Genomic DNA, 13027 nt, shown 5'->3' on the forward strand with positions numbered 1-13027 from the left:
GGTGTAAGAATGGACATTTAATATAGGACCTAGCTAGCCTCAAGTGGACACACAAGTAGGAACTGCAGTTTTCTGCACTTGCACATGGCTTCATTTTTTTTAACCTTTTGAGAAAGGTTACAGATCTTTATCTGCAGCAGATCTATCTACAGAGCCATGATGCTGAGAACTGAAATTCAGTTTGTCCTCTTGTGGCACAAAGCTTTTACTGTAGCATTCTTCCTCTCCAGACATTTATGCAATAACGTCTCAGACCAAAGGACAGTACCAGTGCAGCAGAGATCAAATTAAAAAGCAAACAATCAAACATTAGTATTATCAAAATAGACTTTATTCTAGACCTTGAAATCTGAGTGATATTACAACAGTCAGATCAGGAGGCTGCAGGCTGCAACCATGTGAGTGAGATCGAAAGAGACAAAGGTGAGGGCAAAGACAACACAAAAAAAAAAATCTGCAAATTGATATTTACATGTTCTGTTATTTTACATCAACAATGAAATCAAATCATTTTTTTAACCTTTTTTTTGTTCAATTGGTGTTTGTAGCTACAAATAAATCAAAATTACAAAAGTTTTGAGAAGTACAAAACCTTCAAGGACTCTCCAACATAGCAAAGATAGAATGAACGTTAGTACTTTTGTAGGAACAAAAAATAGCAAACACTTGAATGCAGTGTAAAAAGCTTCTTGTCTAAAAACAAAACATTATAAAATACCATTCCACTGTCATAGACATCATTGAAATAGTGTCTTTGTGGTACAGTCCAATAATTGCTGACTGTATTAAAGCAAACTTCAAATATAGTCTTTAGCATCAGTACAAAATTTTTAAAACAACAAACATTCTGAATGAGACCTCTGAAATGTCCGGTGACATATAAATGTGTGTGCGTGTGTGTGTGTGTGTTTGTGTGTGTGTCCAGCTGTTGGTGAGATGAGACCTGGAATGCCATGAAGTTGGCTTGATTTTGATTTGACAAAAGCTTGAGTAGACCTTTATTACCTCTGAACACTTTCTGCTTTAGTTCTGATTCATCTTTAAGAGCATTTTAAACCAATGTGTGTACGACGGCTTTAACAAACACACCTCCCTGTTCCCATGTTTCGATCTAAAGTGCAGCAGAAAACACCCTTTGAAAGGGCTGCTTTTTATTTCTCTATGACTGTTTAATGGTATTTTATAAAAACCATTCCTCATGGCTGCGCCCCCGGTGATGTTCCAAAACATCACACACTGTTTCAAGCGTTTTTTGAAAAGTAACTTTAAAACCCACTTAGTGTCCGAATGGCTTATTAAAGAATCCCCTGTGATAGCACAGATATATATTTATATATATTTATTTTATATGCATTAGTCAAGTCATACGCTGCTTAAAACAGGAAACAGACTTGCCTCAAAACGCCACCTCTGAACACCACAAACCAAAGCGCACTCTGTGGGGTGCATAGACCTGAATGTAGGCCATCTCCAGAGAATGTGTGTGACTGTGTGTGTGACTGTGTGTGTGCATGTGTGTGTGTCATTGCTGGACCTCGTCTGCCTAAAAAAAAGAGCAACCCCAGCAAGGACTGTAGTGTGTCACCAAATTCAGTGCTGGACATGAAAGCTGCAAATGTAACAGCAAAATCTAGACATTTTGAAAACCAACTGCAAACTGTTCAACAAACTGTGATATGACCTCGAGTATCATCATTAAGTTAAAATGTTAGCCAAGGCGCCATCAGAAAGCCTGCGTCCTGCTGAGGAAGTGATGCTCCATTTGATGTCCTCTTGTTTAATGACAGTGGAAGGGAAACAGGACACAATTAGATAGACTTAGTCTGATTATCATTCAGCATTGGATGGTAACAAGACATTAATGGAGGAAACGAGCAGAATTAACAGTATTGTTTACATAGATGGATGTGAGCCGTCACAGGCCTGATTTCCTACATCTCTCAATCTCTCTCTTTCCTATAGGTCCCAGAAGCTGTGACTGGCGGCAGAAGTCAAGTCTATTCCTGTGCTGTGTTACCTCACTGCTGACACTGTAGCATGGCCGCCTGTTTGTTCAGATCCAGGGTGAGCTCGGTGAGAGAAACCTGAAGCGTTGAAGTTTTTCTGCCCAGCACGCGGTATGAACATGAGATCCACACAGTGTTTAACAGCAACACAGATTATCTTTCAGCCTGAAGGGTTTTTTCAAATTCTTTTGAGCACTGTGTTAACCTGATGAAGTGTGAAAACCTGAAAAACAATTTCTGAGGATAAAAGTTGCAAGAACAAAGGAGCACTCTCCTTTGATGAACTGCTTTACACTTTGTTAGAAATGGCGAGAAAGGAACAAATCTATTGGATTAAATAGAATTGCTGTAATTCTAAACCATTTTATCTTCTCTGCTGTACATCTTATTTTTTTGACCTTAACGAATGCCAAGAAGTAGATGAATGGATCTCCCATTGAACAGTTTCCTAAAAAACAAACACACCCTCCCCTCCCTTTCTCCCCCACCCAACATGAAATATCAAACCAACAGAGATCATAAGAATCCAAACTCAACAAAAATGTCCACAGGACACCAGATGCTGACATATGCAATATGCACACACCAACAGAAACACCAATGTGTAGAATTCTGGTACAAAGGGTAAAAAGAGGAAAGCGGGATGGATCCTGGTGTTTTGGTTTGAATGTGATGGGTCCACGGGCTTATACAGAGTGACATCACAGACACGTTTCTCCCTGCAGGTCTGTGCGAGTGACATGCATGTCAAACACACCTGTCGTATGTCGAACGCATGTGCACAACAACTGTGTGTGGTTAGGGTGTGGTCCTTGTGTGTACATGTGGAGAGGGGGAGGGTTGGATTGGCCATGGCATCTGATGGGACTACAGCAGTGTGGCGGACAGGCAGGGACAGTCAGTCATTTTGGCTATGTACACATTCGCAGTCGGTCCATGGCTCCCCCAGGCGAGTGTCATTTCCTCAGGTCTATACACAAACCTGTGAGAAAACAGGAAGGGGTCAGGTACAAGGCACACTTTTCCAAGCCACAGAGCTTCAGTGTGACTCATCAAATGGCATTCCTACGCAGACAGGATGACTCACTCCAGTCATCAGTAACATGTAATTTTAGCGCCTTTGACACTGACAGCTTCTTGAAGATTTAAGAATATCTTCATTGACACTGAGTCACCGAGTCAACCCTATTTTTGGACGTATTTCTAGGACATCTTTGCCTTATTAGGTGAGGAGAGACATGCAATGTGGGGAGTAGGGGTGGGAATTGATAAGATTTTATCAATGTCAATGCCATTGTCGATTCTGCTTATCAATCCAATTCCTTATCAATTCTAACGATTCATGAGTATTTTTTGAGGGGAAAAAAGTAGTTCTACACAGTCTTCCGCACCAAAAGGAACCATTTTATTTTTTCCAAAATTATGTCTGCACAAGACTGAACATGAACATATTCAACTTGAACATATGAACAATAGGTTGACCCCATACTCGGCCGTGTGAGTTCGGACGTGGCCCCTCGAGCCTGGAGTAAAAGACTTTGAATTTGGAGAGGAAAACGCTTTTTCCTCCAGGGGTCACCGTGGAGGTATTTTACACGCTCTTGGTGCCTAATTTTCGACATGGCCCCTCAAGCCTGAGGGAAAGCATCCCAACTCCGAAAGGTGAGAGGTAGGCGGGGGTTCGCCTCCCCAACGCGAACATGTTCACATGGAACCGTTCTCCACTTCAGTCTGACGTAAACCCCAAGCTTCGAGGCTGAGACGACAAATGCTCCAGCATATTTGAGGTATTTGCACCTAGGAGTTCTGCGTCGCAGAGCGTGTGACGTAATGCAACGTACCGCGATCATGACGTCGTGCTGAGAAATGAATCGTTCCGAAGAATCAATAACATTTGAGGTGTACAATTCCGATGGAATTAGAACCGGTTCTTAGTCGGATCCAGTTTTTGATTCCAACACCTAGTGGGGAGTAAAGAGAGTGGTGGTCTGCTACAGTGAGGACTATAGCCTCTTTAGAGGGAGCATGTGACTCAACTGCTAAGCCAAACCAACCCCTCAGACCGGAATATAAACAACTAAATGTTGATCTTTAGTGTCTTCATCTGGAGATTCATGAGCAAATCGGTGCAACACATGACTATATAATCGAAAGGATTTATGGGGCAATCACAAAAACTTCAGCCTAATAGTGGAAAAGAGAGTTTTCCGGAGAATTAATGAAATCTTAAGACACTGCATTTGGGTTATAAAGAATTCTGCGGTGTATCAGATGAAAGTGGACTCCCTTCCTGTCTGCTTATGTCCCTTCCAACCACTTCAGGTGATCCTTCTTTCAAAATAAATGAATGTTTGAAGTGTTTAAAGAGGTAACCACAGACAGACCCTACTTGAGATGAACAATGCAGAAACTGCTCTTCCTTCACTCTTTAATACTGAAAACTTGAATACTCCCAGAAAGTGGATCAACTTGTCATCAGCCGACCCTCCTTTGGTCCTTTTTTTAATGTTCGTCATTTGGAGGAGGAAACAATGTGACTGAATGTTTCAGAACCATTGTTCACTCAAACTCTGGCGTGCTGGTCCGTTACGATATGATACAGTCTCGCTCCCTCCCCCGCGTTCTCAATGCAGCAGGTTGACATCGACACGCTGTCCCCCGGTGCTTGATCATATTATTTATTAATTGATAAATTTCACATTTGAGTGTTTTCAGTGTTGTATTGCTGGTAAATGTAAGTTATTAAGCTGATCGGGCTTTCAGAGCGGATGTCCAACAGTTATTCTATATGGCCGGAATTCTGGAATATCACCGGCCAAATTGGCCGACGTAAAAAAAAGTCTACCATAAACTCTGTATTGCGATGTGCAATGTGGGGTGAGGTAAGTCTTACCCCACCTTAATCCACCATGAGCAGGATGGACTCCATCTTACCCTGTCTTGAGGTTGGGTCTCTGTTCATAATTTAACATAGAGTGGTCTAAACCTCCTATGTTGTAAAAGCGTCTTGAGATACCGTTGTTGTGATTTGGCACTATATAAATAAAGATGGATTAGTTGATTGATTGACATAGGGCTCTTGAGAATTTGGCTTGCACTGGGTTGGAAACCTGCTCTGCTAAGCCTTTATGGAGTCTTACCTTAAAAAGCCCCAAAAGAGAAGGGGTACCTCTGCTTTTTGTTAGATTAACATCATAAATATTTCCAGAGCAACTGTTAATGGTGTTTAACACATGCTGCCAGTCACTGACAGCTTACAGACGTTGTCTGTGCAGTTCCTCATTTTTTCTGACATAAATGGCTCCATCTAGTGGTAAGTAGCAGAACTACACCGTCAAACATTACAATTTTAATTGATTTGTAAAGAATCTTGTTGAACTCTCAGCTCAGTTTAAGTAACCACAGCTGTGTTCAAATACTGCCATCAGTCTTGGTCTGTGCAGTTCTGCACCAACTTACTCAACACACCAACGTCTCTCATGTGGCTCTGTCAACCAGGAAAGCCTCATGCCATTAGTCAAGCATGGAATGTTTTTACCCTAGCAGATGCTTTGTGGTGTCATTCTATGTCAGGTCAAACCTTTAATGCACTCAACTGACCCACAGTCTTTCTGGATCAGCAGTTTGGTGCAAGAGTTAAACAGTGTGTGCTACAGTCATAATGATGTGTGTGTAAAGGCATTCAGGCAGCACAACTCACTGATCCATCTGACGCGCTGGCTCCTACTTTGTCCCCTGTGGCGTTCCAGCAAACCTCGAAGATCCCTCCTGTCCCTCGATAGCTGTGAACTAAAGCACCAGTCTGAAAAACAACAAACAAACACGCACAAGCAGAGTCAGGCAATATCTGTGTGTTTGAGGCATCTGTTTGCAAATGTTAGAATGAAAATTGATAGCCAATGAGGTCGTGATTATGAAGGAATCATTCCAGACCTGAGTGTTCCAGATGTGGACACACTTGTCAAAGGAGCCACTGGCGAGGTGCCTGCCATCAGGGCTGAAGGCCACGCTGTAGACAGGCTCCTGGTGGCGGGTCAGTGTGTGGATACACACACCACGCTCCACGTCCCAGAGACGCACCGTGGAGTCAAACGATGCACTGGAAAGAGGTAAGGAGAGGGCGAATGTGAAAAGCATCCAAAAGTTGAGTTGCTAGAAAACTAACATATAGCAAACTTAAGATATTTAATAAACAAACTTCTTATGATAGCTCTAATAATAATAATAATAATAATAATAATAATAATAATGCATTTTATTTATAGGCACCTTTCTTGGCACTCAAGGTCACCTTACAACATTAAAAGCAAACAAAGTTTTAATAACAAACAGTAAATAGAACACAATTTAAAACGTTTTAAGTGAATGGACAGTGGAGTTGTGGTCAGATGGAGTAAGCCAGTCTGAAAAGATGAGTTTTGAGTTTGGATTTAAAATGTCGGAGTGAGTCAGTATTACGGAGGTCAGATGGGAGAGAGTTCCAGAGCTGGGGAGCAGAGCGGCTGAAGGCTGCTTGTTACTGAAAGTGAAAAAAAAAACACTTTCCCATCATAATCATAATCTCCTTAACTGTGATAAGAGGGCCAACACACAGTATATCTATTCAGGATTATACTCATCCTCTAATAAAGGACACAACAGTCTCATTCTGTATAAAAGTGCCAGTGTGTTTTTCAGCTTAGGAACCTTCAGGATTTTAGGGGAAAGTCTGATCTGCTTGACTGTTACTTCCTCAGGGACACTTGAGCCCCTTTCAAAGCATCTTTCACGGGTGCTTCTGAAAAGCATTCAGAGGGCAAAGGTAGTGACTTACAGTTTGAGTTAGCCACTAGCTAAGTAAATAGACAGATAAATAACAGAGAATGAATGAGGTGAGGGCACAAGTGAAGCTCTATCAAGGCATGGGACTGCTCTGAAAACATGAGCACTGACAGAGCAGGCTGTCTCGTGTTTTTCTAATCAAGAGAATATCTGCATCTGCAGGAAAACTTCCATGTAGCTCAAAAAGTCAAATAAGTAGGGGTTAAATAAGATCTCCTGAGGGTGAGAGTGGGGTTCAGGTAGTGTTTTCACCTGGCCAGCATGAGGTTGGCGCTGGGGTTGTTGGTCCCAGGGCCTGTGGGGCTCCACTTGATGGTGTAGATTTCTTTACTGTGGGCCTGGAGGTCATGGACACACGAGTCCTGCTTCATACTCCAGATCTATAGCAGAAAGGAAGAAGTCAGATTTCTCACAGATTATCAGATTAAAATCTGTGACTTTGAGAAAAGTTGTAATATGTTGGCCTAATTGATTTATAATGCACCATTGGCACCAGAGAGAGAGAGATGGCAAGTTGCAAGCAGCAGAGCGTTTCCCACTCTCCTGTCACTCAGTGTGGTGTAAATTTCTTCAGACTTCATCCTGATTAACTTGTTGAGGACCTTAATGCAGACTGATGTCCTGCTTGCATGCTGTGGATTTACAGCGGAGCATCACAATGAGCTATCCAGACTACACTCATTTTTGAACCAGGCTGTAAACATGTTATTTCTGCTGTAGAGATCTGCTTTTTTGAATTGGTGTGTATGTGGTTTCTGGTACTTCCGGAGCCAGCCTCAAGAGGACACTCGAGAAACTGCAGTTTTTAACACTTCTGCATTTGCTCCAATTCTTGTGAGGTTGCCGCTTGGGTTGTATTTATTTATATTATATTATATATAATTTATCTTTATATCTTTATCTCCCGACATGTGATACCAGTCAAAGGTTGGTAAATACTGGCTGCTGTAAACCCTGGTTATGGACTGGTTACTTGATAATACTGTTCTGTCCAGCTGGCTAGTTCAGAGGTGTGGTCCTGTCTGTCTATTGTTTTTAGAATGAAACACCCATTAAGTAATTGAGAAGACTGTTTCAGTGTATGACTTACTGTTTTGAACATAAACATCAATCCCTCTCTTGATTACTCCTACAAGTTTACCATTGCTGCACTCTCTGACTTTAACAAACAAATAGTATATATTTTTTTAAATGCAACCATTTAAGATACAATTACAGTAAACCGTAATCCTGTATGTGTGTCACTTTGTAGTAATGTTCATTATTAGAATGTAAAGAAACAATAAGTTCTTGGAGGTGGAATAGGGTGTGTGGGTTCACAACTGAGAAATCCCCCTAAATATGCCACAGACTAACACCTTTAATCCGATGAAAAACTTTTTTTCAATTTGAGAATTCTATTAGTGGACCGATCATGCTCACAGCTAGGTGCTGGCCTTTGCCAAGGTCCAACTGTGAGCCAGAAGACCCCCTGTGTGTTCATGTGGACTGACCTTCAGTGTCATGTCATCTGAGCAGGAAGCCAGTAGACTGCCAGTGGGATCCCACTTGATGGCGTTCACCTCATTCTGCAGTGAGAACGACAAGTGGTAGGAAAAAAACAAAGAGCATGTCATTACTGGTGTACATAAAGAATAGGATAAACAAACTGAATGTTGATATTGTGAATTAACTCTTGTGTCAGTTTGTCTTCAGTCATCACGGTAATCTATTGGCCCTTTTCCACCGGTCCGTCTTAGCCCTACTCCACTCGACCTGACTCGACTCTACTCGGTTTGTGTTGCGGTTTCCATGGATCAGATACCAGTTTTTAGTACCTGCTCTGCTCTGGTTCCAAGCGAGCTGAGTCGATACTAAAAGGTGACATCGACGGACTGCTGGCCACTGATTGGTCAGAGAATGTCATCACCGAAGAGTCATGAGCACGACGCCCAACACAGGAATCAAACCCGCCAATTTAAAAAACCCCGCCCACCGTTAGTGAGTACTCAGGCTGGTGGAAAAGGTACCCAAGCCGAGTAGAATAGAGTCGAGTCGAGCCAAGTCGAGTAGGGCTGGAACTGTGTAGTGGAAAAGGGCCATAAGACTCCAGTCAGAGGCTACATAGGGTTAGAGCCACAATCTTTATCAGCTATTCCATTCTGTTTGAAGAACCAGTGTAACATCTGTTCAGCTGAGGGGTTCTGTATCCCTTCCTGTCAAAAAGTAGCACCCCTACAGGAGTTCCGTCTCACCGTGTGTCCCTGGAAGGTCTTGACAGGTCTGTCCTGACCGAGCTTACACACATGGATGCACATGTCTGTGCTGCAAGAGGCAAACGTGTTGTTGCTCTGCCAGTCCACGTCCAGCGCAGGAGCTGTCAGGAGAGAGAGAGGTATTAGGACTGTTAATGCCATGAGATTTGTAGAAAGGACAAGAGTAGGTATAATGGTTTGGATATAAATGTATTATTTCCACACACATCTGATTAGAATGGCAAAACAAACTCTTTCTTTTTGTACAATATATAAGGGTCTACTTTTTGTCAAACAAAATAATCAATGTCATACAACTGTATCATAAAATGCACAAGATAAGCATAGTAGAACGTTGCAGTCAAAGATATCAGTCTCAATATGGGACTTCTTATTGTCTCACAAGAGTTCAACTAAAGGTTACATCAGTCTGAAACACAATAACACTCTTGAATGAAATGTGCTGTGGAACAATGCAGCCGACTCCTGTCACTCACCCGAATGGAAAGGAAACTGCTGCTTTGCCTCTCCCGTGTGGGCGTCCCAAATAATCGTGGTCTGTGTGAAAAAGGAGATGTTCATTTTCTGTCCTGAAGATTTTGTTTTTGCGTCTTACGGAACAAAAACACACACAACAGAGAAAGTGTTCTCTTTATTCAAAGAGTCACACTCAGTCGACCTGGATAATGTTAACAAATAGAGGAGGTTGTATCAAGTTGAGGTATATATAATTGTGTACACTAGGTGGCACTGTTTAACTGTGTCTGTACATTATTGTCATTGTGTGAAAGATCTTGAGCATGTCTGTCTGATTCTGCATACTTAGGAATTTGCCTTGCCTTCTAATGCTAATAGGCACAAATCTTTTAAGTATATTATTAGAGCTTTGAGTTGTGTGTCCATTTGAAAACAACCTTTTCAAGTGGAATTGAAAGAAGCATTTTATTATATAACATTACAATTGAATCTTTTAAATTATTCAATAACAATACAATAAGCTGAATGTAGCTAGAGCAGCAGACTGAAACTGTGGAGTAGGGTTAAAGTTCTCTATGAATTTAAATGCACAGTTGTTTAATATAAAAATATGGAATGTTGCAGCTTTTACATTTAATGAAACTGCTGCTTCCACAGAGATCCTTTTTTAAATCTTACATTAAAGCAGTAAAAGCTCTCAAGACCCCTTGGTGGCAATATTTGAAGTGCCGCCCGTTGGCCTGAATGGGAGGGCCAAAAAGTACTTGTTTAAAATCTTTACAGCGGCCTTGAAGTGCATCACCATACGCTAGTTGAAACCAGACCCTCCCACTTACAATATATGGATCCAGAGGGTTTGGGACATTTATCAAATGGAACAAATTACATACCAATTAAGACTCCAAAGAGAAACTATTCACAACAAGATGGAGACCTGTACTGGCTCTACTAATGCAATAGAGAGTAATTTAGGCGCAGACCAATATCAGGCATTATTTTTTCCTGGGTTTGACTTTGCACCTGTACTTTGACACGTGATACATCTGAGTGGATTAGAATTTATCTCTTCATGATTACAATATCTAATTAGGATTTTCATTTCTCCTTTACTTTTATGAACATTTATTATTATACTTGTTTGTCCATGTCTATTATTGTTTGTATGTATATTCTCTGGAGTGGACATTTTGGTTTATTTTATTTTTGTTATCTATTTCTGCTGTCTTAATGTCTGAATGTAACTATACAGCTGGAAAAAGAAAAAAAAGAAACATTTTCACATTGTACTGTTGATGAGAAAAATGAATAAAAACGAAGTTAAAAAAAAAAAGAAAGTAGTAAAAGCTCTCTATATATTTAGCTCTTTACAATCTAACCCCTCTTTACCAGCTGATATCTCAGTTAGCATCATCCCACACTGTTATATCTCACCTCAACACCTGGTCTCCATGGTGATATGACACATTTTGATAAAGGTCACTCTGAATAAAGAATAAGCTCTAATGCTGACAAGGTCACCCCAGAGGCATGTATTCCACTTATTCAACTCTAAAAGGCAGTACTCAATGTGATGCGTCTTACCTTGTCTACACCCGCACTGAGGATGAAGTTTCCTTTCTTATTCCACTTGAGTGCAAATATAGGACCTTTATGCTGACCTAAGGTGCTGGCCAGGTTGCCTGACAATACAAAAAAGAGAGAAAAAAATAAATCAGACCCATGCATAGTTTTCAATAGCATCTTTGAAGTAAATATATGGGTGATGTTATATTTCAATGGGTGGAATATATTTGAAAAAGATACTGGTACAAATACTGCTGATAGAGAGCAAAAAAGAGGTCACATGGAAATGGTTAGAATATAAACAACCCTCTTTTGATGATGAATGGATAGAAATAATACAGATTCATATGATTTCCCAGTTTAAAGTTAATGTTACAAATAAAACCTACATAAAAGAAAGAACTGTGCGCCAAAAGAACACGCCATAAGAAAGGTTTCTTCCCCCAGGCTGTCACTCTGATGAACACTAAAACATAACAGTGTCATACCTGTCAGATAAAAACTCTCTGTAAATATACAATGCAACAATTCTCCAAGCAGAATTCCATATTTCTATTTATTTTATTTTTTAACTACTATTTTTTTTTTTAATGTAAAAACTACCTCTGCTACACCACTGCACTATTATCATGTTATTTTAGTCTGTACATATTACTCATGCCTATTTGTTGTTCTTTTGTATTTATAGCTGATGTTATTGTTATTATATTTTTATTTTTAGGTCTTATTCTTATGCCTTGTACAAAGAGAGCACAGTTTACCAAGTCAAATTCCTTGTGTGTTCAAGCATACCTGGCCAATAAAGCTGATTCTGATTCTGTAATAAGTTATCAAAGTTACAGCAATATTTATTTTTCTATTTCTTTCAGTTTAAATCAACTAAATGATGAAGGAACTAGGGCTAGGAATTTACAGTAATCCTTGTACTCGATTACTTGAATTACCTAATGAACGATTACTCGAGTACTTGCAATTTTTTTTTTTTTTTTTTCTCCTTGTGCTTTAAGTGCATGTGGTTAAGCATCGAACTAGTATTTCTATGGTATGTAAGTTTAACCTCACATATCTTGCACTGCTTTGTTTTTTTCGAAGTACTTCCAGACATCACTTTATTTAACTGACATGTCACAGGTGTCACAGACAGTTCTGTATTTGTTGTGCTTTCACTTTCAGTGGAATAATATGTTCCTACAGAGTTGCCGTAGCTGCCGTAAAACAGATGTTTTTGCTGAAATCTAGCTCAGTGCGTACTAAAGCTGAAGCCGTGGCCGGAGAAGTCATACATTTATATCCCGTTAATTATTTTCCTACCTAGTATATTAAGTTATGTGAAAAACAAAAAGCACATGGTCACACACGTAACGCTGTATGAGTTCAAGTTATGTTGCCAGGTGCGTGAGTAACAAAATGCTACTCGAATAATGGGATCAATGGTGAGTACCCGAGTACTCAAACCCATCCCTAGTAGGAACACAGTAGCAGTTTAGAGCACTCAAAGTAACATTAAGCAGAGAGCAGACGTTATTTCACGATTATTCAAAGCTATGATGTAGAAGATGAGTCTCACCGTCTTTTGTCCATATTCTAGCGAAGCCGTCATATGAGCCTGTAGCTAGCAACGTCCCCTCGCTCTGAAACAAAGAGAGATGATCTCATCAATTCTGAGCTCAGATGATTTGAATGTATTTTCACACTGTGGTCCAAGCAGAAATTAATTCAAACAGATTGTACGTTTGTTAATGACTTTTACATCTAAGTGATAAAATACCACTACTGATTTGGCGTTGTGTGCTGACTCGCAAAAAACTCCACAACTTTACAGCTGAGCGGAATGAAAGACCTTTGCTTATGTGGGAGTGAATCGCCCACGAATATATCAGTTTGAAAGGAATGCCTTCAGTAGAAGTTGTGGTCCAACACACACAC

At 40.4% G+C, this 13027-nt stretch overlaps 1 protein-coding gene across 6 annotated transcripts in view; it reads right to left on the reverse strand.

Moving 5' to 3' along the window:
• Window positions 1–309: 309 nt before the first annotated feature.
• tbl1xr1b (tbl1x receptor 1b) overlaps window positions 310–13027 on the reverse strand; it is a 29460-nt gene continuing 16742 nt past the window's right edge. For 5 of the 6 annotated variants that reach the window (XM_034703204.1, XM_034703206.1, XM_034703205.1 and 2 more), the window contains 9 exons: window positions 12669–12732; window positions 11120–11217; window positions 9559–9619; window positions 9062–9183; window positions 8321–8395; window positions 7080–7207; window positions 5940–6105; window positions 5707–5808; window positions 310–2988 (listed from right to left, as the gene is read on the reverse strand). In XM_034703204.1, coding sequence (XP_034559095.1) covers window positions 2977–2988; window positions 5707–5808; window positions 5940–6105; window positions 7080–7207; window positions 8321–8395; window positions 9062–9183; window positions 9559–9619; window positions 11120–11217; window positions 12669–12732 — 828 coding nt within the window. In that variant the 3' untranslated portion in view covers window positions 310–2976. Of the gene's footprint in view, window positions 2989–5706; window positions 5809–5939; window positions 6106–7075; window positions 7208–8320; window positions 8396–9061; window positions 9184–9558; window positions 9620–11119; window positions 11218–12668; window positions 12733–13027 lie in introns of those variants that run through there. The other variant, XM_034703209.1, reaches the window with a different exon arrangement.

Source organism: Notolabrus celidotus, chromosome 15 (assembly GCF_009762535.1).
Source record: "Notolabrus celidotus isolate fNotCel1 chromosome 15, fNotCel1.pri, whole genome shotgun sequence".
Lineage (NCBI taxonomy): Eukaryota > Metazoa > Chordata > Actinopteri > Labriformes > Labridae > Notolabrus > Notolabrus celidotus.